Source organism: Camelus dromedarius, chromosome 1, assembly GCF_036321535.1.
Source record: "Camelus dromedarius isolate mCamDro1 chromosome 1, mCamDro1.pat, whole genome shotgun sequence".
Classification (NCBI taxonomy): domain Eukaryota; kingdom Metazoa; phylum Chordata; class Mammalia; order Artiodactyla; family Camelidae; genus Camelus; species Camelus dromedarius.
The window spans coordinates 18,605,416-18,630,512 of NC_087436.1; the positions used below are offsets into that span (position 1 = coordinate 18,605,416).

A 25,097-nucleotide genomic window follows, 5' to 3' on the forward strand; every position below is an offset into this window, starting at 1 on the left:
TATTTTTACTTAACTGAGCTAAGGGACTCTCAGAGAGTTGGCAAAATGTTATTTCTGGTGTGTCTGTGAAAGCATCTCTGAAAGAGATTAGCATTTGGCAGACTGAATAAAGAAGATTGCTCTCACCAGTGCGGGAGGATGTTATCCAATCCCCTGAGAGCTTGAATGGAACGAAAAGATGGAGGAAGGGTGAATTTGTTCTCTCTACTTCAGCCGAGACATCCAGCTCCTCTTGCTCTGGAGCACTGGAGCTCCTGACCCTCAGGCCTTCAGACTCCGAGTAGGACTCATGTAATCAGGCCCTGGATTCTAGGGCCTTTGCACTTGGACTAAATTATACAACAGGCTTTCCTGGTTCCCCAGCTTGTGGATGGCAGACTGGGACTTCTAGGCCTCCATCATCATGCAAGTCAGTTCCTGTAATAAGTCTCTTATCTATAGCATATGTGTCTATTCTACTGGTTCTGTTTCTCTGAAGAACCCTGATTAATACGATGGATGAACTGAGGAGAGTGTAACACTACCATCACCAAAAATCAAAGACAGCTTTTCTCTCTTTCTATATATATGGTGTTTACAGAGCAACACATGTTAATTGTAGGGAAGTCACACAGTAACGTTTCCCATTGGCACCTATAACTCGCCTTGAGTGTGGATGTGACCCCTCCGACTCCAGCTGGAAGTCAGTCTTCCCTGAATCCCTGTCGCTGGGAGCTGACCTACCTGAAGAGTTCATTCATGCAGTGTACAGTGCCTGCAATTTGCCATTTCTGCTCAGCAGTGAGATAGAAAGGTGGACTGCCTTTGGCCAGGTTCTTCCAGAAGCCGATCTCGAGCCAAGGATTTGGGGGTCAGTTCTTTGTTAAGGTTCAGTCCCCAGAGGAAACCCCAGAGGAAATGAGGGAGTAGAAGGGCCATTCTGGAGACAGTCTGGCAGGACGCAGTGATATTAACTATGCAAAACCCTGTCATTTAGCAGCAATTCTACCCCTGTTTAATATTCCTAGAGAAATCATGCAATGTTCCATGGGGACTCGTACAAAGATGTCCAGTGTAGCTTCTTTGTCATAGCAAAGGACTGGATAAATTAAATGTAAGATTTTGTTTTGTTTTGTATTGTTTTAAAATTTGTGGGGAAGGTAATTAGGTTTGTTTGTTTGTTTGTTTTAATGGAGGTTCTGGGGATTGAACCCAAGGCCCTTGTGCATGCTAAGCATGCATTCTACCACTGAGCTCTACCCTCCCCCAAATGTAAGATTTTTAAGTGTAAGACATTTTATGTTGATAAAATGCTCCACATGTAGGGATTTCCTCCCCTTGCATCCATGGATCATTCATTAATTATTGTTTTGTTTTGCAAGAGCTTTAAACATATAGATATATTCTATATATTATTTTTATAATTTGAAGGGCAAAAATTATGTTCAAAGAAAATAACAGTTTATGAGCGTATCTGTGATTATATCTTTTAAAATAGCAAATATATAAAGAAATGTACTAAAATATGAAAAAAAAAGAAAATAATAAAAATTGAGGTACCAACTGAGCTAAAAATGTGAAAAGGCAGAAAATGAGGAGGAGCAGGATTTATGGACAATAGCCTTAAAGATGGAGAAAGGAATTGGTGCAGCTGTTCCCTTTCCCCTTTTCTAAGGTCTCAGGGGTTTTCCTTTGGAAAGTCACCTCCTTCCCCTCACCCTCCACCCCCTTCCCGACTGCCCCTCCAAGTGATGGCCCTTTATGGCTTTAAGCTGGTCAGCAGAATTCCGTCCCTCCCAACAGGGTCATCTAAGCCTAATCCCATCAGGTTTCATAAAATAGAAAAAAGACTGGACCCAGGAGTTCAAATTTTTGTCATGCACAAACGTTTGCCCTGAAAAGCCTAAAAGGGCACAAAGGTTCCCTTTATCTGATCACATTTAGTAGATTTTCTCATTTCAGAATATTTTAAAAAACACAAGAACCTAACTGTAGTTAATCCCAGGGATCACACTCTGAGGGAAATAGCGAGCTATAGGTTATGGGGAAATGGCTTAATTCTGTCAAACCTGCGTGTAAATGGAGTGAGTCGGGCTGTGTCCGTAGTCCCTGGGGCCCACGATTTGGCTGATCGTGTGATATTACGCAGTCTGAGCAAGTCTGTTACTCTCTCCCATCTGGAACACATCTGCCACACAACACCAGAAGCACAATGGTATCCACTGTCATGGAATCCAATTCAAGTAAAAGATGATCAATTCCACGTACGTAAATTAGGTAAAGGGGCTGTGGTTTAGGAGCCAAAAGGAAAAAAATCTGTGGAATTCTCTATGTTCCCCTGGGAAGATTCCATGACTCCTCTGATTATATCTAGGTTTGGCATTGCTATTCCTGATTTATTACCCTTAGGAAGAACCACAGAATCTACTGAATAATATAGATGCTAAAAGCTTGGGAAACCCATGAAATATTAGGACTTTGGCTTCATCAAGTTAAGTGACCTATGCCAGCATGCTTCATGGGGAAAACCTGGCTTTGCAGTTACAGTCTAATTTCCAGTTCTTGATTATTCCCTGATTCTAAGAGCTGTGGCCTGTCTCCTCTCAGTTTTAGAAACAAAAAAGTCGGAGTGTCAGTGCTGACCAGATATAGACACTGGTTTGTCTTTGTTACTACTTAAAGGAGAGTGTGACAGCAGCTTCTCCAATGCAGGATTATTTTAAAAACAAAACAAAACAAAACCACTAGGGTTTTACAATGGGAAGACCCAACTGGAATTTCAGAAAGAATCGACTGCATATGGTGGGCTGTGCCTTGCTTTAACTTTGCTTGTTTGGAGTATGGAGAAAAATCAATAAATGCAGTACCGTGCTAGGTTATGTTACAAACAAAAAGAACTGCAGATTCAGATTCAGGCTTGGAGAGGTCTGGGAAGGCTGACAGTGCATTTTCTTCACTCCACACACGCACAGTGTTTAATACTATATTGTGGACTAATAATACTATTAAAAATAACAGTAGAGTTAATAGGCTAGTAAAAGATTCACATTTGTCTTGGCTATCTGCTGGACTTAATCTCCCATTTGTTTCATTACTGAAATAATTTAAAATTTCCTGGATAGGCTTATTTTTGGATGGAGAATAACATGTATTTACAGACTTAAAAAAGCTCCCAATATAGAGACAACACTATATTGCTTATTGTAACGCCGTTCTCAGAGCAGTAACATAATTATACTCACTGAAATGATAAGGATTGTTGAAGTAAGAGTCCTTGCTCTGTGTTTACTGGTGTCACCAGCTGAAGTTTAAAGAATTTTGACTACTGTTGTCTCTGTGCCATTCCTGTCCCCTGTGCTGACGGCTACTGAGTCACCACCAAGCACTTCAGTACATGTGTTTATTTATACATCTGGTTTCATGTTCCCAGCAACGAGCATGGTGTAATATGGTGGGTGTTTGCTACATCTGTGTTGAGTGAAAAGATAAATTAAGGGTTGGAGGGTAGGGAAGAAAAGGTGGAACACGGTATTTTTAGGGCAGTGAATCTATCTGAATGATACTGTAATGGTGGATAACTGTCACTCTCCATTTGTCAAAACCCATTGAATGTACAACACAAAGAGTGAACCCTCATGTAAACTTACGGACTTTGGTTAATAATATTATATCAATATTGGTTCCTCAAATATCCCACACTAATACAAGGGGAAGATAGGAGGAACTGTTTGTGAGGAATGAGGGGAAAAGAGGGCATGTGGAAAATCTCTACTTTCCAATCAATTTTTTTTTGTAAACCTAAAACTACTCTAAAAAACCGAGTCCATTAATTTAAACAATGACAAGAGAAATCAAAATATCTTTGATGAGATCTTCCTAGACTATGTGAATTGTAAGCAATGGAAAACCAAATTTAACTAGCGTGAGCACAAAGGTAAATGTGTTGATTTGCTTACTCAAGCCACAGGAGAGCACCAGGGAAAACTAGATCCAGGATCTTAAATGCTATTTTCTCATCTTTGTTACACCCTAGACTGACTTTCTTCATAACGCCCACACCATGGTGGCCCGCACCTCCCTGGCTCACAGCCTCTCTCACCACAGTGGAAAAGGGCTCTTTCTTTCTTTAGTTGTTCTTAGAAAATTCCCCAGGCGATGCTAACCAGCCTCGCTTGGAAATGTGAACACCTTTAGACCATTTATGAGGTAGAGAAACAAGCTCCAGTTTGAGTATGGTGTTTCCAAAGGTGGAAACAAGAGGGCCTGTTGCAGTTACCCTGGCAAGAGACGCTGGTGGCTCAGAAAAGGGAGGTAGAGACAGAAGTGGTCAGATCCTGGAGATATTCTGAAGCTGAGGCCATCAGGACTTACTGAGGTGTTGGGCATAAGCTGTGAAAGAAAGAAGTAGGAAATGACTTTAAGGTTTCTGCCCTGACCACTCAAAGGATGGACTGTGTTTAACTGACCTGTGATGGTTAGTTTTATGTGTAACTTGTCTGGGCAAAGGGACACCCAGAGATGTCTAGTTAAGATGTTATCTGTGGATGTGTCTATGAAGGTCTTTCTGGGAGAGATTAGCATTTGAACCAGGAGACTGTCTACAGCAGATCTCCTCTCCCCGGTGGGGGGCACCATCATCATCCATCAGTAGAGGGACAATATGGAGGAGGAAGAATGAGTTCTGTCTCTTCCTGAACTGGGACATCCATCTTCTCCTCCCTGTGGACACTGGTCCTCCTGGGTCTTGGACCTTTGGATTCTGGGACTGACACCAGTGAGCTGTCGATGGTTCTCAGGATTTTGGCCTCAAAACTGGGAGTTATACCATCAGCTCCCCTGGTTTTCAGGCATTAGGACTTGGACTGCATTATATCACTGGCTTCTCTGGCTCTCCAGTCTTATAGATGGCAGATCATTGCATACATATCTCTGCCTCCATGATCACATGGGCCAATTCTCAAAATAAATCTCTTATATCTATCTTTTATATTGCTTCTGTTTCTCTGGAGAACCTGGACTAATAAATTAGCAGAAGAATATGATGGCAGCAAAGGTTAGAGGGATACCAGGAGCTTAGTTTTAGATATAGTATATTTGCTAGCCATCCAGTTGGGATGTCAAGTTGGATAAAGATGAGTCTTTCCTGCAGGTATCCACCTGACATATTGTTTACTGACTGCCATTGTTTATTGTACAACTCCTTCCTCTGGAATACAAGCTCCAGGAGGGCAGGAACTTAGCTTGTATTGTTCCCTGCTATATCCCCAGTACCTAGAAGAATTCCTGCTGCATAGTAGACGCTTAGTAAAATTTACAGGAAAGGTGAATGAAGGAATGAATGAGAGGTTTAAGTGTTCAAGACAACAAAGAAGGCTGAGAAGAAAGTACAGTTGGGAAATATCTGTTTGAAAGTAAAAACTGCTTGCCTGTTCAGTACCAGGGAGAGGTTTGCAACAGGCACTGTGTAACGAATACTTTCTAGATATAACTATGTACAAATGAAGACACACTTGCAAGGCTTCTGTAAACTTTTATTTTATACTTGTGGGCCACTGCCAATGCAGGGCCTTGGCTTCTGGCTCATTTCTACAGATTTACTTGGAAAAATGTGATAAAGGTAGAAATTGGAACTATTCCTACTAGTAAACCATGGTTACTTACTGGTCCATAAATAAAATGCACATGGAAGCCTGTACGGTTATTCAGAAATCTATGACTTTCTGAACTTGTAAAATGCATTTTTTCATATGCAAGAGACAAAGCATCTTAAAAAAAAAAAGACAATTGTCTAGACAAAATGGTGTGAACCTATGGCTTATATTATAGGTATATATCACTGCATGTGATGCACCAGTGGAGTAATGAGATTTGACTGCTAACACATAAAGGGGCCCTGCAATTGGATCGCTGGAACCTGACATCATTTCATACATGACTGCACTAGACTATAGCCCAAGGAGTCAGCTTAGCTACCTTATCATCAGTCATCTTTCTGATGAAGTCCAGTAGAAACATCTGCCCACTTGTCAACCTTATCACCACGTTGAGCGGAGGATTGGGCCAATGTAATGCTTCAAAGTTTAATGACCTTTGTTCCAGCACAGGAAAAAAATACAACTCCAAAGACTGCTTTTTTCAAACCAACCATCCAACCAACCAACCAACGAACCAAACAAACAAAACCCCATTGTCACCCCATGGCTTGTCCTTTTTCATGTTGCCTCCCACATTCCATTTGTAATGGTAACATGGTCACAAGACTGAGGAACTCAGATAGATTAAAACTGACTGAGGCCGGTTGTGAGGAACAACCACCGAGATTCCACTCAGAGTGTGTGCTTTGGCACAACTACAGGGCATGGCTATGAGATTACACAAAGTCCATGCACAGTATCCCACAACATGCATACATCACACACACAAATACATTCCATAGAAACAGTCACAGAAAAACTGGCTGAAAGAAATGGACAGTTGTTTACATATATATTTATATACACACAGTAAAAGGTTTTCTGCTGTACTCACAGTCTGTAAACATTGTGGGAAAGGCCCAGCAGAAGTCACTGTGGGCCTTTTGAAATGATACTCATGTGTGGAGAGGGGGCGGGGGAGGTGCTTAGCTTCATACTGGAAACCCAGGGCCGTGAGGAACCTTCAGTTCATGGTGTCACTTGGGGGTAATTATATTTCACTGACATGATAAACTCAGCTGGCTGCTTTGAAATTATGTTTTGTATACTCCTATGTGGAAAAGAAAATGGCCAAAAAAGTCTTACTGTCGGTTAACATTTTAAGAGCAATCAAGAGCCCGTCAGGTGACATGTATACATGTACATAGGTATGTATACACACATACACATGTTACCATTATCAAAAAAAATCTCGATGAAAATGTCCAAACCTTCTAAGACTACTCAGTCCTTCTCTCCTAGGTGTGCTTTAGACTTCAATGCATTGCACTGAAAGTCTTAAGCCTAGTTAAATGACACATACATTAACGTTTTAGTACATGGTATTAATTTTGCATAAAATGTTTTCATTAAAAAATTGGGCTTATGAAAAATAGAACTATTTGATTCAAACATTATTTTGAAATTTAACATAAAAATATGCACAAGATCTCCAATAATGAAACACCATTAAAAAAAAAAAAGAAAACGTAGGTTCTTAAAAATTCTTTGCATAGCTGCTATCAAACTGCCACATGTGGATATCAGTCTGTGCCTTAAGTTCCTGTATTTGTTGTAGCTTGAGACTTTACGTTTTAAAAATAAGCCAGTGATACAAAAAACATTAACCTAATTGCTCACCTGAAGTCTGTTTTACCTCTTCCTTTTTTGGGGGGCAAAATATGTGTAAATATCTCGAATAATCATTTTTAGGCTTCTATGCAGTTAAAAACTACTGGCACTGAATGACATTTCAAATAAAGGTGACTTAAATCCATACTGTATTTGGCCAAAAAAAAAATTCCTTTAAAAATAGAAAACCTTGTCATAATCTCTAAACTCTTCCTGGTGACCAGTTCTTATTGAATATTCTACAGAATGGCCATGAAATCTGGCCATGTACTCAAAAACTCTATTTCCATGTGAAGGTAGTAAATATCCTTCTGGTGTAGCTGAACAATCTCCTTTCCCCCTGACAACTCCCACCATCTTTTAGGGCTGAATATAACATGCAAAATATGTAAATTAGATAAATTAAAGAAGTAAGATTCGTTGAATTTGTGGGTATAAACCAGTCAACCCTTCAATGTTTTGGAAAGCGTTTTTCCGGTGGGTGGGACTGAGTCATGGGAGAAGGATGGAAGATGAGATTTCTGGAGATGCAGTTGCTGTCTGTGTGATTTGTCTTTTTTCCTTCCATTGGATGTGAAGGAATATTGATTAATGTTCCTTAAGGTATTCAGTTGATACTGTCCTTATGGCTGCTCCTCTCTGTGTTATGGTTGTTTTGTTCATGGTTCTTCCATTGGATGCTTGTTCCATTCATGGGGACCGAGGTCATCAGACTTTTAGACTGGTAGCAGCAGCAGCAGAGGCAAGACTGGGAGAAGGAACAGACTCTCATCAAGATGAGACCACCAACCTGTTCCCAGCAGGACACAGGCCCACCGACAAGGGGTAACTGTCCACAGGCATTTGAGGTCAGACGTGAGGCTCAGCAGTAATCTAGAGTAGGGAGTTTGTAATCTCTTGGTAGAAGTTCAACTGTCCACTCAAGTGCAGAGCAACAGATCCCTTGTTTCCTGTTTTAATTTATTCAGAGTCAAAGAGGAAGGGAAGGCACTGTTGGCCAGAGGGAGAGGGTTCTGTGACTTGGGGTGGGTGTGGGTGTGGGTGGGAAGGGTGGGGTGGGCGGCTGACTTTCATTGTTGCACACCGTGGCTACAACACACGCTGTGCTGCGTGGCTCTCTGCATTGGGCACCTCATCTGATGCTCCTAACAGCTCTATAGGGTAAGTGCTCTTTTCCTCATTTTATGAATGAGGACGGAGAGACTTAGAAAGGATTATAGGAGGCAGGACTGAACTTAGAACCCAAGACTCTCCCTACTGGACTCTTTCCCCTGGGTATGCTGCCTTTTTTATGGAGATCGGTCAAAAATGTGTTTAATTTCAGAGAGTTTGCACCTTGATTTTCCCTCCCCCTCTAATTCATATGTAAACTAATTTGCAACTCACATTAACTCCAGATTACATAATGTATTAGTTATGACCTGTATTTTAGTCGATCTTTCTTAGGCCAGAATCTTTCTTACAGTATCTCATGACTTGTAAAAATTATCAAGTAGACTTCAAAAACGTGGCAGCTGGAACTTCCATACCAAGTTTCACCTATTTCTATGATTCACTGGTTAAGATGTGTCTGTTTCCTTTCAGATTTTAAGTTCCACAAGGGCAGTCACTGGGTTTTTCCTCTCTTCTCTATCCCTAATAATAATTATAAACTCATACTGAGCACTTTCTATTGTCTCAAGCACTTAACAAATACCAGCCCACTGCATTCTGCTTATGAGACAGATACAGTGATCATCTGATTTTTACAGATGAGCAAACTGAGGGAGCAGGAGGGGTACCACTCAGACCCAGGTTAGACAGCTAGCAAGTGCAGAACTATGACGTAAATCAATATAATATGGTTTGCTTCCAGATCCTGCACCTTGAACTCTATGCTATTCTTCCTAATATGTACTATAAGGTGGAGTTAAACATCTTGGTCAAAGATAACAGCATCCAGTTAGGATTAACTTTTTGCCAAAATCATTCCAGGAACTGGAAAGCTTACAGTTCAATAAGACAAACTTGGAGCTTTGGGAGGACATGGGTTGACTTAGCTACAAGAAGGTTTGACCAACAGTAGGAAACTGATTTCAAATTAAATTTAAAAAGTTACATTAGTTCAGATTTCCAGAGCCATAAGCATTCACATTCCTTGAAAAGGCTATTATTAAATATCCTATTAAATCACATTTATCGAGTGCTATCTTAATAACAAATTTATGTTTTATTGAGATTGTGGTTAAAGTCTAAGATAATGGAAGGCATCAGTAGGTTTTATCTATTCTCTTGGCCTAGAGCTCAAATTGGAGTATTTCTTTTTAAAGCACGGTACTAAGCTGGCATGTTATTAAGGTAGTTCTTTTTATTTTAACCTCTGAATATGTTGTTGTCTGAATAGATACTGCTTTTCTGTTATGCTGAGAATTTGACCCTCTTTCTGGGTAACAAAATGTGATTCTCACTTGTCTGCTGAAAAGTACAGCTGAGGAAAGTGATATTTACAGCGGGAATTAGCCATGCCTGTTGGCTACTTCATAGACTCCTCTGGTTGTGTTTAAAATGTATTTGCAAAACGTCTTACCTGGAAACAATTTTTAAATTTCTTGCTCACAAAATAAAGAGCTATTGGATTTATACATGAGTTCATGGTTGCCAGGTTAATACCGATGTAATCCATGAGCAGCAAGAAACTGGAGAAAAAGAAAACAGAGTATATAAATTAGAACATAATGTTTTAAAATCTGCTCACTAGCACTTATCTCTAGAATAAGCATTTTTCTTGCCCAGAAGCCATTTCTTATAGGTGGCAGGCAGAAATTTTTTTAAAAAGTCTTTGTTTAAATGGCAATTTAAGTTTTGCAGAACATTTACAGATATACCCACCACTTGGTTAACTCAAACCTTTCTGCACAGACTCAAGAGGGAAGTGGCAAAATGACTAACATGGCTTGCACAAATTTTTGGATTGGTTATGGGCTATGGCAGCTAAAGAAAAATAAATCAACTTTGCAGTTTTAATTTTCAGGGTTAACGAGAAAGTAGACTAGAGGGTTTTGTAAAAGCATTGTAAATGTGAAAATCAGAGAAACTCCTATTTCCTCCTAAGTACGTAAGATTGTACCTAAGTAATTCACATCGGTTCTTGTCCATCTCATCATACACGGTTTTCTTCAAAATACGACTTAAATGAAGAGGAAACCAGCACAGAGCGAAAATCACAACCAAGCAGAACACTGTTTTTGCCACTTCTCGACGCTAAAGGAAAGTGGGGAAAAAAAAGCACCATAAATTTAATGTTTTTCTCTTAGAGGAAAGAGCTACACAAAGGGAAGAAGTCACCTGGGAAAGAATAACTCAAAGAAGACCCAGAAAAACAGGTTTCTTTTGTACAGCACAGGGAACTATATTCAATATCTTGTAATAACCTTTAATGAAAACAAATATGAAAAGAAATATATGTATGTGTATGCATGACTGGGACATTGTGCTGTACAGCAGACACTGACACATTGTCACTGACTGTACTTCAATTTAAAAAAAAAAAAAAAGAAGACACACACACACACACACACACACAAAGAAAAAAAAAAAAGAAAAAGGAGACCCAGAATAGCCTGCCTGACCATGCCTCCATCTCTTCAAGATTTGGAATCCAACTTTCTAAGCAAGGAGTTGCTAAGTGATTCTTTTGGGCAGCTGCCAATAAGGATGGCTGGTCCTTAGGGCCAGGACAGAGATTCGATGGTGGGCAGACGTGGGAACTGGCTGAGTTGAGCCAAAACTGTGGCTGAGTCTGTGTGTGTGTGTTGAACATATGGAGGAAAGGGTTAGCCAAAAGCCTCAACAGCAGGTCACTCACCAGCTTTAATGGTGGTAAGGCAGTTCATGATGGAACCTAGCATAATTGAAAATAGACAAATCTACAAAGACGTTTGGAAAACAGGAGCAGGGAACAGAAAAGAAAAAGGAAGAACGATGTGCTTTCTCCATTTCTTGATCCTAGAGAAAGCTGGCACTGGGATTTTTTTTGCTTTTAAAATTCTTTCATTAATGACATGTCGTTTCCAAAGATACATTGTTTGCAAATAGAGGGATGAGGGTAAAGGATTATCAGCCGTAACGATTAGGAAACCTGGGATGTGTTGATCCTGGACTGACTCCAATGGCAGGTTTACATGGTTTTGGGTCTGCACAGGATCAGCAAAACTGTAGGTTAGGAATTATCTGCAACCAGTGTGCATTGTACACAAGTCTTACAGGGGATGCGTTTGGAAGCCCAATGGGGAACCTAAAATGCAACTTGTCTGTAACAGGAATCAGTTCATGTCAAAATAAAACTGATTGAAAACAGGGTTTGGAAGGGTGATGCTGGTTCAACTCGAAGCATACAGCATTAAATATGGGAAGCCTACAACAAACTCACATGATTAATGGAGCTGTTTAAAAAGATTTCAGGGCAATTGTCACAAATTGCTGCTCTAGCCCAAAGAATTGGGGGTTCTTTAATCTTTCACAGTTAGCCAGCTAGCTAGCTTCAGAGAATGCATAAACTGAAATCAAGAGAAATAAAGGATTCCTTTATTTATTAATCTGCAGGAATGGGGGATCATTTTAAAGGGCTGTTTCGTGTACACAGAAAGACGGTGCGCCCAGAAAAACAAGGCACCAGGGGAGAGGTTATGTTCCCTGAGCACATCCTCAAAGAGGATAACTTTTTAAAAGGTAATATTAATATGTTGCCATGAAAGGCTGGTATTTGGTTAACCAATATCCATTCTTCTATCCTTACTATTAATCAGATCCTTGATTTTGTTGTGGCAGCAGGGGAGCCTGGCCTCATTGTCTGCCTGGCCACCTGATATGGTCCTGACCCATTAGACTCAGTAGAAATTGTTGTGGAGGGGTTTCTGGAAAGACTACTGAAAAGTGGGGGGTACCTCTTTGGTGCATACACACTAATGCGATCTGTGTTCTTCCCCTTCCTCCTGCCTGGAAATCAGGCATAAGGGTAGAGCTGTAGCTGCCGTCTTCCGCTAGTAAAGGAAAGGTTAGCACCGTGGCTGAACTCTGACTTCTGTGTCCCTTGACCACTGAGCCAATGACATCTGAACTTTTTGCTGTGGGAGAAAGATAAACGCCTGTGTGGTCTACTCCATGTTGTTCTGGGTTTTCTGCTACCAAGCATCCAAACACAATCCCGAATCGGTAAAAGGTATTGTCAGAATACTGAAGAGAAATGCAAGAAAACACACAAGAAGCAAGACCAAGAGCCATACAGGGAGACTAGACAAGGGTGGCAGGGCCTTTTCACGCTGAGCTGGCTCTGCTGCCATCCCCCCCGAAGGCCTTCCCGCCAGGTTCTCCTGCTGTTAGAACCTGCTCCAACTCTGAGTGTGACACAAGGGCACGTCTACTGCATGGGGACCAAGTCTTGGGTTCTAAACTCCATTTAGTTGAGCCAGTCTCTCTCTTTTTTTAATTGAAGTACAGTCGGTTACAATGTGTCAGTTTCTGCTGTACAGCACAATGTCCCAGTCATGCATATACATACGTATATTCCTTTTCATATTCTTTTTCATTAAAGGTTATTACAAGATATTGAATATAGTTCCCTGTGCTGTACAGAAGAAATTTTTTTTAAATCTATTTTTTAATATATAATGGCAAACACTTGCAAATCTCAAACTCCCAAATTGATCTCTTAACCATCTATAACATAAGGGTCATGTCCATCCAGCTTATCTCACAGGTTGGTTGATTGGACAAGGGATCAAATACCAAAATGAAATGGAAATGCTCTTTGAAAACTTAAAAAATGCTATGAAAATGTGACACAGCACCATATTATTACTGCTCCCAACCCCTATTTCAATTATTTTCAGTACAGTTACCACTTAGAGCATAACCAGGCTCTATCGTGCTGCAAATGCAAAAATCCAATATTTAAAAATACTGTTATCCACAAATCTATTCCAATTAGTTACCTCCACCGCAGGCATGAGAAGTACAATGGCTTAATATGTCTCACATCTGGAGTGCTTGAAACATTTATGCCTGGACAATGTTAGACAAAAGTTTCTCAATATAATTTCCTGTTAAATTTTAATAAGAGATAATAGCTACCATTTGTAGAACATGTTAGATTTATAAAGTATGTGTATGCACATTAACTCCTTTGATTCTCATAATAATACTGATTCATATATTATTATGCCCAATTTACAGATAGGGAGCGGAAGGTCAGAAAACCCAGCACACTAGTTGAGAAGAGTTGCTGATGAAGAATGATGCTTGTGTACGGTAGTGATACAGGGCAGATGTCCAGGCTCACGTGAACTTTTGTGTGGTTGAGCATCCTTAGATACTTCTCTATGGAGACTGAGAACTCACCTGCAGTCTTGGCTTCACTCTTTGAATTCATATATATCAACATTTTTTTAAAAGTATTACCTGTGAGTTGGGTTCTATTGGTCACTGTCCATGCATTAGGTAATCCCCTTGATATATTATTATATACTACATTTTATTTAAAATGTTTAAGACTCAAAATTGAATTAGTATTTGTACAGAAAGGTGCAGGTCTTATTACATACACTTTGTGAAGAACTAGAAGCTCAGAGAGGTTAAGTAATTTGTGCAACGTCACAGAGCCAGCAAGTATAAGCGTCACGGCTTATCTGTTCTGTTTGTTGCCTGGGCGAGACCAACAGCCTCCTATTGACATGTTCAAATTTCTTCTAGAACTTTGGGCCCTCCAAAATGTGACTTCTTATGCAGTCCTGTTTCCTATCATGAGTCTTACCTTACGTGTTGCTCTAATGAGGTCCATTTCTTTTTCCCACTCCCCAAACGTGTGGTGTCCATGCCACATTCTAGCCAGACTCCTGTCCTCCCACCTGAAGTGCCCTCCATCCTCTTCTTCCTCCCCGTAGAACCCATTTATCCTCCATGAACAGTTCAGTGCCCCTCATCCATGAACAGTTTCTCCACGACTTTATCTCAGGCCCCCCTTGGCTTTCTATAGCACAGGCCACTTTTACCTCACCCTGTGATTGTCTTCCAGTTGTTTCATGTTTGTGTTATTTCCACAACAGCACTGCAAAGCCTGCCAGGGGAGAGAGTCACATGCTTCTTTTTTTGTCCTGACACCGTTCCAAATCCAGTTCAACGTACTACTAAACACAAACGCACATATTCAATAGACTTTTGGCAAAATAAATGAATCGTTCCTTTCTATCGGGGCCCTGCCCCCAGGACCACCAGTTTCACAGGTAGGATCTCTGCTTCACAAAAGAAACTCCAAATACTCTAACTATAAAGAAAACAAGACATACAAACAAGACAGTGTTTTTCTTCTTAGGAAATCAGGCTACATCTGTGAAATAGAGTATTTGTATGCCTTGTGCTGTTAAGGACAAACCAGTGTTGGCCAGGTTGTCGTGACCCTTATTGGGTTTACCTGTTTCAGATGTTCACTGAGGGCAATTCTCAGGCTGCCATTCCTCCTGTTTAACATCTCACAAGTCATGAGGGTGTAGAAGATTGCGGTGCACACCAGGGGCATGCAGAAGTAGAACCCGAAGAGCCACCAATCTTTTACATCTTGGTAGAACTGTAAAGAGAAGAGAAGGGAGAAAAGGAGGGCGATATACCGAATATTAGCTGTGCAGAGCTGCTGGTGGCTGCAGCATCTTCGTGCTTGCAGATACATTTGTATATACATGCTCTTTGGTTGTGGTAATGGGCTGGGGAGGGGGGTGCTCAAAACTCAACTAAAACTCAGTGGTAGAGTGCCTGCTTAGCATGCACAAGGTCCTGGGTTCAATCCCCAGTACCTCCGTTAAACAAACAAACAAACCTAACTACCTCTCCCCATAAAAATAAAATAAAAGAAAAATCTAGCTTTGTTTTGTTTAGTTTAAAAAAACCCTCAACTAAATTGGAAACTCCAGACATTATCCTGGCTTTATGATAGCACACAAAGAAATCACTTTAGAAAATTTACGGTAACAAAGATACTTTAAAAATTTTTTTAATTATTTATTTTATTTATTTTTTAAAATTGAACTATAGTCAGTTACAATGTGTCAGTTTCTGGTGTATAGTACAATGTCCCAGTCATGCATGTACATACATACATTCATTTTCATATTCTTTTTCATGAAAGGTTATTACAAGACTTTTAATAAACTGAAGTTGGCCTTAGTTACAGAATGGAAGAGCTCTAACTAATAAAATGCATTCCCTTCCAAAGCTCCTAAGACATGATTTTGAGACATACGGAATCTATATTTATCTCTGCTGGCAAGCGTCAACATTTTGTTAGTGCCTGGTTTCCTTCTGACTGTGGGGGTTAAAGTGTACTTACTGTGCCTATCTTGTTTGGAAAAAGTGAAGGTTATGAATGGTTTATCTGTGAGCTTTGGTTAACTGGGAGTTAACCCTTTGCCTGGTATGCCTGCTATGTGACCTCCCAGCCAGTCGCTCAGAGCCATCAATAACCATCCCTTTCTCGTTGGCTTTTAATACTCCCCACCTGGAACCTATGGAAGCCCAGTACCTTATCTGGAGGCATAGTGAACATTATCTCCCTGTGGACAGAATTTGTTAAGCACCAGGATTACTCAGTGTTATGTCTTTTTAAAGCAGAAAATTTCACACCCAGTAAAAATGGAAATTAGAAAATCATATCTAAATTCTTCCACTAAAGTAATCACCAACTTGGGAAGAAATGCGTTTCCTTTCCTTATTCTGTTTCCCCAGATTGTTTATTTACTAAGGATAATGCAGCCTCCTGTAATTTCTCAGTTCCCACAGTAAAAAAAAAAAAACAAAAAAAACAGTCATGCTGCTCTGTGAAAAACTGGAGAGTTTCTGAATATAGAAAAGAGGCCCAGTGGACTACATTTATAACATGTCTATTGAAATATGCTATAAATGGTTCCTGAGGAAAAAAAGTTCTAGGCAGGGGTTCTTAACTATTTTTATGCCCCAGCCCCCTTTGACTTTCTGGTAAAGACTATAATCCTTTCTGAGAATCATGTTTTATGTGCATGAAATAAACTGTGTAAGATTATAATGGAAACCCAGTACTTCACAGCACAGCTAGCAGAATAGGAGAAATAAAATTCTGATGTAATAATATATGTGTTCATTTACAAATTAAATGACAAATCTAATGGTGGTTCTAATAACTATCAGGATGTAGAAGCAATGATGAGTGTAAATGATATTTCAAGTTTATCCAGCCAAAATAGTGGTAGGAAAATGCCTTATTTCTATTAGTGAAAAAACTCATGGTACTGTTAAATACTACTGTGGTTTGTTGTCTACATTCATATTAGAAGGAGATGATAAATTTCAGTTAGAAGTTAGTGAATATAAACATGCAATTTCTTTTCCATTCAAATTCACAGACCCCTGAATTCTATCCTCAGGTTAAGTGCAGACCTCCCAAAGAAGTTGGTTTATTCAAACCTGTCCTATTCCCATCACACTGGAGAACGATTTTAGTACTGCACTGAAAAAAACAAACAAACAAAAATCAGAAGGACTCTCTCTTTGTTTAAGACACTCCTGTGAGCACTCTCGTCCTTGCACCCCCTTCTTCTGGGCGCATTTCTGGCTGGCTGAGACTGCCCAGAAGCAGCTGCGGAGGGCCTGGAAGCTGGCCCCCAGGGGACCGGATGGAGTCCCCTGCCCCCTCCAAGGCAGAAGCCTGAGAGAGAACGGGGTCACACATTTCTTTTGAGCTGATGTCATCCATGAGGGGATGGAGGGACCTCCCTCCAGTCTAGGTTAGCACAAAGTTGAGAAGGAAAGGGCAGAAAAAGGGGGAATCAAAAAAAGAGAATAGGAGGGGAAAGAGAATCCTAAAACTTTAGACTTAGAATGAAATTTTAGAACTCATCAGTGCAAACTCATACCCTTTACTGCAACGCTCTAGGTGCCCCCTGCCTGAAGGGTGGCCACTCTGAGCTTCACTGCTAGAAAGGAGACACAGTCCTGATGAAGAAACCCATTTCATTTTGTCCACCTGGAAGGGTTAGTAAGGTCCTTCTTACATCAAGCCTCTTCTCTCTAACGGCTTAGACAGGGTACCTAGACTGCTCATTCACACTGTCCAAATTCTGATAGCCTCCTGCTGTCTACTTTGTTTTTCACTGTGGCTTATCTAAAATAGTCAGCAGATAAGCAGAAGACCTTAATTTTAAGGTTGCCAGTTTGGCAGTGTTCATGAGTATTTTTAATTTTCAAAGAATTTCCAAGCAGGATAACTGGTCAACTGTAAAACCACTAATTTTGTGAATTTTCCAAGGTAGGAAAACATACCTTGAGATGTCTGTAAACGAGTAAGTGTGAATCTGAGCTGTGCGAAACTTGCATCAAAGCACTAAGTAATGCTGATTTAAAAGAAACAGCTACCCTTTTGGTTTTTATCCCTGGGCGACATGTGACTAGTTTTACAAAGGGAATATGCATTTCAAACATGTTTCCTGATACTCTCAGTCATGTGATTAAGCTTTTCAGCAAAGTTAATGTGGTCGGGTGTATTAAACAACAACTGAATTTGTTACACTAAAATAAACACTTTTTAGAAAGTTCTGCAAAATTCTATTATTTGCATATTTGAATCTATACTAATATAAGCACAATGGGAGAATGACTTTCTACTTTGAATTAGTAAATCTATCTTCAAAAAAATGTGTGAGCAACATGGATTACCCCAAATAATATAAAATAAGTATCAGCGTGTCTGTCAGATGGGAATTGTTGTGCTGCTTTCCTTATTATCAAAACAAATAGCACTACATACATACATGTCCATCTTTCTTTTCTTAGTAAAGTTGTTCCAGAATTCTGAGGAGTTGGTGCAGAGCAACAGTTGTGTCTACAGTTGTGCTACAATATAAGAGTGAAGACAAAATGGTTGTCCTATTCAAGAAGCTAAGCCCTGCTTTAACATCTGCTTTTCATGCAACTGAAGGATATTTGAACTAGCAGTGTAAACCACACTTGGCATTGTACAGATAACAAGTCTTGGCGATGGTAAAGTATAAATGAAGACCCTCCCCACCACACACACAATTAATTCCCTTTATACTATTCATACCTCCATGAATTTTGATGTGGCATTGAGCATACAGGTTTTGTGCTGTTCACCCTTGTACTCAAAGGGCACCATGACGAAGCCGATGGCTTCAGGGATGGCCAGGATAAAAGAAAGGATCCAGATGGAGACGATCTCAATGGCTGTGACCAAGGGAATCCCAATGCCCTGAACACGACTCCAGGAGGCAACTGCTCTGTACCTGGGGAGAAAAAGGGGGGTGATGGAATCAAGTTGTTAGGAAATTTTAAGTTTTTTTCAATGAAATAAAAATTGTAAATGTTGGAAAGCTCCTTCCATTGGCCAGCAACCAACCATTGACTTTTTAGGAACTCTCTGTGAGCCCTGGTGTGAAAAACAAGTGGGGCCATTAAAAGTTCCACCCATTTGGAGATCAGTTACAAGGCAGGCCTGAGTCTGAGATCCTCCCTTGGGGTCTAGCAAAATCTTGTGAGGGTTTAGAACGTGGTGGCATCAGATAGGTGTGCCTATATTTTTTAAGCAGGAACATTTTTTTTAAGGAAAAGATTAGATGATGGAAGCTGTACTGTAAGCTGCTGGTACTGGTTATGGTAATATCATAATTCTCTTTACGTATTAAAAAACTTGAAATATTATCTATGAAGTGGATCTAGATACCCTTAAGTGAAGAGTTGCCATAGATTTACATTGTTTTCTCTCTCTTCTACCCTCAAAATATGAACACATTGGACTTGTACCAGGTGGCCGTTTTAGTAAATAAATAATATACCTAATAATAATATTTTAAAATGTCAAAGAATGACTGTATCTCTCCCATATGGCCCTGTGCTGGACTATATAAAACCGAGCTAAAGATACCTCGGTTCCTAATCTTTAGGGTTTATAGTCTAACAGAAAAGAATGGTTCATACAGAAGCGTAGGATATAAATGTAACTGAACAATTATGCCGATCAAAAACCAACGGGCATTAAGAAATCGCATTTGCCTGATTTTTGACCTAAATATTTTTATGATAATAATCACATTTAAATATGAAGTCTAAAGAAAGTCTGGTTTCGGAAACTCTGTGCTCTTTGACCTGATGTGATGGAGTGCTTTCAGACTTACTATTAAGAAGGGACCTGGGATGTGGTATGGTATTTTTGTGGCTTCATTCTTGAAATTTTTGTTCCTGTTGTAATGGAAAGGAAACATTCTCTTTTTATAGCTTTCAGGAGATAATGCCAGAAGAAGGCTGTAAAACAGACCAAAGCATTGGAGACAGGTGCACATGGCTTTGCAGGCCAGGCAACTTCATGGGGAATAAGTCAGTAAAGCCAAGGCCAGTTACAAACTACCCTTCGCCACCAAAATGAGCTGCATCACTTCCACATAGCGTTCTGTCTCAGCACATCTCATTACCTGCGAAAACTCAGCTCCTAGGAATTACGTGACTCTGTTCTTCCCTGTAGATGAGAACCTATAGTTTTGGCATGCACGATGGTGCCACGTGGCATACAGACAGCACAATTTGCTGGAGACGTGTTTCGCAGATTTTTAGGATAAATAAGATTGGTGTGCAATAGGAACCTCTGACAAAGCCCAGATGAGTTCAGAATGGAATAAAATACAGCTATGCATACAGACCAGGGAAATCCTTTTATGACATAGCCAACATTGCATTTTAAAATTTATGGTTATTACTAGTGGAATAAAGAGTGCTATATATACTCTCTCCTTCTGTTTATTTCTCTTTGCTGCCTTGTTCAACAGGCAGCCTGATGTCCAGTAAAAGCTAAAAGGAACAGAGACGGGATGTCTCTATCCTGAGGCTGTCAATGAGTTTTATCTGTTTTCTTCTCCCCTCCTCTTAGATCGGTTATCAGGAAAGGTGATATGAATAAAACACTTTATCTCTTAAGACAGTAAAAAAGCCAGATTTCTTAGGCAGGGTTGGAAATAGAATGTGGTTTAAGTAAGAAAATGTGGTCTATGTGTTCTTATGATGAATATATTCACAGACCAGCTTCATTTTATAATGTGCCTCTGAGTTCCCAGAATATTACATGTCTAAAACACAATGTAAATTCAACATTTAAAAATAAATAGAAGTAATTTTTAGTGTCTAGTTGAGCAAATGATTCATAATCAGTCTGTGCTTTAATTAACCCATGTGACTGAGAATTAGAATATTTTCCATTTGTGATCACACTGATCTTGATAACATCTCCATGAGATGAGAAAACAACCATAAAATCAATTAGAAACAATCATTTGTGATGATGGACATGGGGAAAGGTGTGGAAAATAGGAAATACAGGATGTTCCAAAAATGATTTCTATTTGGGGGATAATGACACAGCACGCACATGCACGTGCGTGCGCACACACACACAATATTGTGTGCTTGGTAGGTGTTATCATAAACAGCCTTCAATCAAGTCAGTGCATATATATGACATCCTCACTCCATAGAAAATTTGCAAGTGTAGAGCCGACCACCAACAACTGATATTCTAGAGATAATCCTTCCTCTTTGAAATGCTTTCTGCACTTGGTTTTGACCACATTCTCCTGGTTTTCATCCTGCTTATGAGACTGGCCACTCCATCTCATCTCCTTGGCTAGATCATGCCCACACCTCAAGCTCTTACCATTGGATTTCTCCTTAGTCCTTGGACCGCTTTTCTTTTCTATCTACACACTCTTAGTGATCTCATCTAGTCTCATGGCATTAGAACTCTCTACATGCTGATAGTTAATTCTCAAATTTATAACTGTAGCCTGGAACCTCACCTCTACCTCTAGATTTGTATGTCCACCTGCCTACTTGAGATCTCCATTCAGATATCTCGTAGGCATTGAGACTCACCCAAACCAGACTCTGGGTCTTCTTCCTTGCCCTCTTCCTTGCCCTCTCCAGTCTACCATCTCAGGTCTCAAACCCTGAAGTTAGCCTTCACTCCTCTTTCTCTTTTCCACCACACATTCAATTCTTGAGCAAACCTTGCAACCTCTTCCTTCAAAATGCATCCAGGTGCAACCACTTCTCTCGATCTCATCTGTTACCATCCACCCGGATTACTGCAGTAGCTTCCTAACTGGTCTCCCTGTGTACACCTTGCCCTCCTGCAGTCTGCCCCCAACACAGCGACTGGGGTGAACCTGTTAAAGTGTCAGCCAGTCATGTTACCTCTCTGCTCAAATCCCCCAGTGGGTTCCCACCTCAGCGGGAATGCCTGCAGGTGTCCTCAGAGCCGCCTCGTCACTTCTTTCAGGACTTTACGCAGCAGTGTCTTTTCAGCGAGGCCTTCCCTGGACACCCTATTTAAAGTTGCCAGCTTCCCCGCCCCACTCACTCCGATTATTTTTCTCCGTAGCACTTACTACCATGAGACCAACCAATTCTTCTACTCATTTATTTTTTGTCTATGTCTACCTCTCCCTTTAGAATATAAGCTCCACCCCCAAAACAAAAATAAACAATATATAAATAAATAAAAAGACCATAAGCTCCATAGGACGGATACTTTGTATGTTGGTCACAAGACCAACATACCATAGGTGCCAGATAAATATCTGTTGAATTAAGCGTCTTTGTTTGTTTCCTTACCATGCATTTATTTGTATTGGCCAAAGCCAGTATACACTCCGAACATTTTCTTATTTTTCAAGCCAGCCCTGAATTAGGCAACAGATAAAGAGCTAATACTTTTAGAATCCTAGAATCAAATAACATAAAACCAAGAAGGACTTTTGGGCTGATCTTTCTCCCCTCATGTTCTGGTTGGGAAACTGAGGACTGGTGTGGTACCACATCCTCTGCCTGGGTCAGGGTTCTGGTCTGCAAAGTCCCAGGGCTGTCTTTTCCCATGACACCACCTTGTCCCCTGACATGCCAAAATGTCATGTGGCATGCCAGAATAAAAGAATAAATTACATGTTTTATTTATGTAAAGATGTTTGTTACTGTATATGTCTATAAATAGATTTTTACTTGTTTTCAAGGCTAGAGGCATTTAACGTATGTTTCTGAATCTTTAAGGTATGATCTGGGAAACTCATTAAGTTAAAAGTAAATATTATTGAATTTACTTTAAAACAGTGTAAAAGGAACTTAAATTCAAAAGATATCACTTCAACATAACCCATTTTCATTTCTTCTCATTCTTTGCCCATTTCTATTCTCATAAGCAGTTTGGATATATATTATAACCTTATCAGTTACAATTTTATTTTTTGACTTTATTCACTTTTCATTATAAAACATACTTATGTTTCTACACAGGCATAGCATTTATTAATTTCATGGCTACACGGTATAACAACATATTGTACAATTTACCTAAATCTTTCTCCTATAATCACATCATAGTTTCTGGCGTTTCAAGGTTGTGAATAACATGAGTATAAATACATTTGCACATACAGATTTTTTTCCCTTTTTGAATGATTTTCCTGGGTTAATTATTTTGAGTGCAAATAGTGAATCAAGGGAAGGAAAAAGTAGCTTAAGTACCTTTAAAAAATGTCTCTACTAAGTGCCTGTCAATGCTTGCCTTCATTAGAATTTATTTTTCTTCAGTTTTGCCACTTCCATAAGGTGAAGTGGCACTTATATCTTTATGTCTGCACATTGAGAGCAAATGTGACCATTTATAATGTTTGTTTATGATTTGTATCTCTTATGTGATAGGCAACCCAACTGCCATACAGAGGTTTGGAGGTTGAATACTATCAGGAAGAATTTTAAAGAGAAGCCAGGTGAAGGCTTAAAAGATAGCTGTGGAAGGACGAAATACTGGCATTTGCAGCAATGTGGATAGACCTAGAGATGATCATATTAAGTGAAGTAAGTCAGACAGAGAAAGACAAATATGTGGTATCACTTATATGGGGAATCTAAAATATGATGTAAATGAACATATTCACAAAACAGAAACAGACTCACAGACATAGAAAACAAACTTACAGTTACCAAAAGGAAAAGGGCGGAAGGGATAAATTAGGAGTTTTGAATTAGCAGATATACACTACTATATATAAAATAGATGAACAAGGACCTACTGTATAGAACAGGGAGTTATATTTAATACCTTGAAATAACCTATAATGGAAAATCATCTGAAAAAGAATGTACATTTACATGTGTATAACTGAATCACCTCACTGTGCCCCAGAAACTAACTTAACTGTAAGTCAACTAGCTTACAATTACAACGTACAAATACAACCTAAATGTAAGTCAACTAACTTAACTGTAAGTCAACTATACTTCAAATAAAAAAATAAAAAATATACTTCAATAAAAATACATATTAAAAAAAGAAAAAAGAAAAAGAAAGAAATTTTTTAAAAAGTAGCTGCAGATATTTGGACACTTCTCTTCAGTTGAGTCATTCCACTGGACTGGCCTGTGGCTGCCTTGACCAGTTGAGCTCAGCTGGAAGGATGCTTTGCCAGTTTCATGCCTGGCCCCTGAGGCGTGCAGCGGGTTCTAGCCTGGAGCCCTGGGCCTGCTGGAGAGGGCGAGATGCCCCGGGCTGCATGGAGAGGGAGATGGGCTCTGCTCAGCTCAGATGTTCCTGCCAAGGGGCCAGTCATGTGAGTCTTGGACCCATGAAGCAAGCTCAGCTGAAATCCACCATGAGACCCCAGTCCAAGTGACCAGGAGCAGAAGAACTGCTCAAATTCCTTCCCTACAACGTGGTCAGATCATAAGAAAATGATGGTTGCTTTAAACCACTGTTTGGGGGTCGTTTGTTATCAAAGAAAAATGAGGTGGCAAAATGAACCAGTCGCCTGATCTTGACCACAGCGTTTCGGATAAAAGAATGAGTAACTATGTGTGACAGGGAACAGATCCCAAGATGAGACCCCGAGTTGCCCTACACCCAGCGTGAAAGGCAAATCCTAACACCAGGAGAACTAGGAGAAACCAAGCCCCCGTCTACATAAAACTGAAGTCTTTCAGAAAAATCACTTCCATGCTTCTTGAATTAGGATACACCTTTGAGAATATCACAGAGGCCACTGACCAATTACTTGAAACAAGGGATGAAGGACTGACATGGCTTTGAGTTTGGGGCAAATCAAACAAAGTTGCCCTATTAATGGCTCTTTGCAGCCTTCCCAGGTATCTAGTTACACGCCATCTGGAGTAGTTGTTAAAAGAGTTTTATCTTTTTACAGCCTCCTTCCCCAGGCAACTTTTAACTACAATTTGGAGCTGTACCCAGACCTTTTTACTGGTCTGACCCGCATCATTTTCCACTTTAAATATGACTGTTAAACTTACAAAGAATAGCATTGAATCCCTCTTTCCAGTCCCTGCCCCCTTTTTTTCTTCCTGAAACAAACTCAAAGTGCCATTAAAGCTTGTCCCTTATGGGATATTTGAATTATTGGTAATGGCTAGTTATTCATATTTTGCTGGGAAAAATTCATTCATGTTAGAAGTATACTGCTTCAGCATTAAACAAAATTATTTCACTGATGAAGCTTGGATAGCAGTGAAAATCTTTTTCCAAATTTCCGCAGTCTTTTTCTGAAATTCCTGTTTATCTTATTCTTAAGGGACTAGCAATGTGAAATAACAATAAATGAAAGTTAGAACTGAGGAGGAATTAGTGAAAAGGTTCAACTGAGACAAGTCCATGGCTGAAATGAGCAGTGAAAGGTCATCCGTTCCGGTACAAGTGATGTGCTTTCTCTGCCGTGTTTTCTTTATTCAGATTAAAAGCCTAAAGAGGAAACT

General features: G+C 39.9%; 1 protein-coding gene across 1 annotated transcript in view; it reads right to left on the reverse strand.

The window, feature by feature from the left end:
• Nucleotides 1–5,493: 5,493 nt before the first annotated feature.
• The window catches only part of EDNRA (endothelin receptor type A), a 62,767-nt gene continuing 43,163 nt past the window's right edge, over nucleotides 5,494–25,097 (reverse strand). The window contains exons 4-8 of the mRNA XM_031465155.2: nucleotides 18,382–18,580; nucleotides 14,728–14,880; nucleotides 10,390–10,523; nucleotides 9,850–9,958; nucleotides 5,494–8,031 (exon numbers count right to left, since the gene is read on the reverse strand). Of these exons, the coding sequence (XP_031321015.1) occupies nucleotides 7,891–8,031; nucleotides 9,850–9,958; nucleotides 10,390–10,523; nucleotides 14,728–14,880; nucleotides 18,382–18,580 (736 nt within the window). The 3' untranslated portion in view covers nucleotides 5,494–7,890. The remainder of the gene's footprint in view (nucleotides 8,032–9,849; nucleotides 9,959–10,389; nucleotides 10,524–14,727; nucleotides 14,881–18,381; nucleotides 18,581–25,097) is intronic.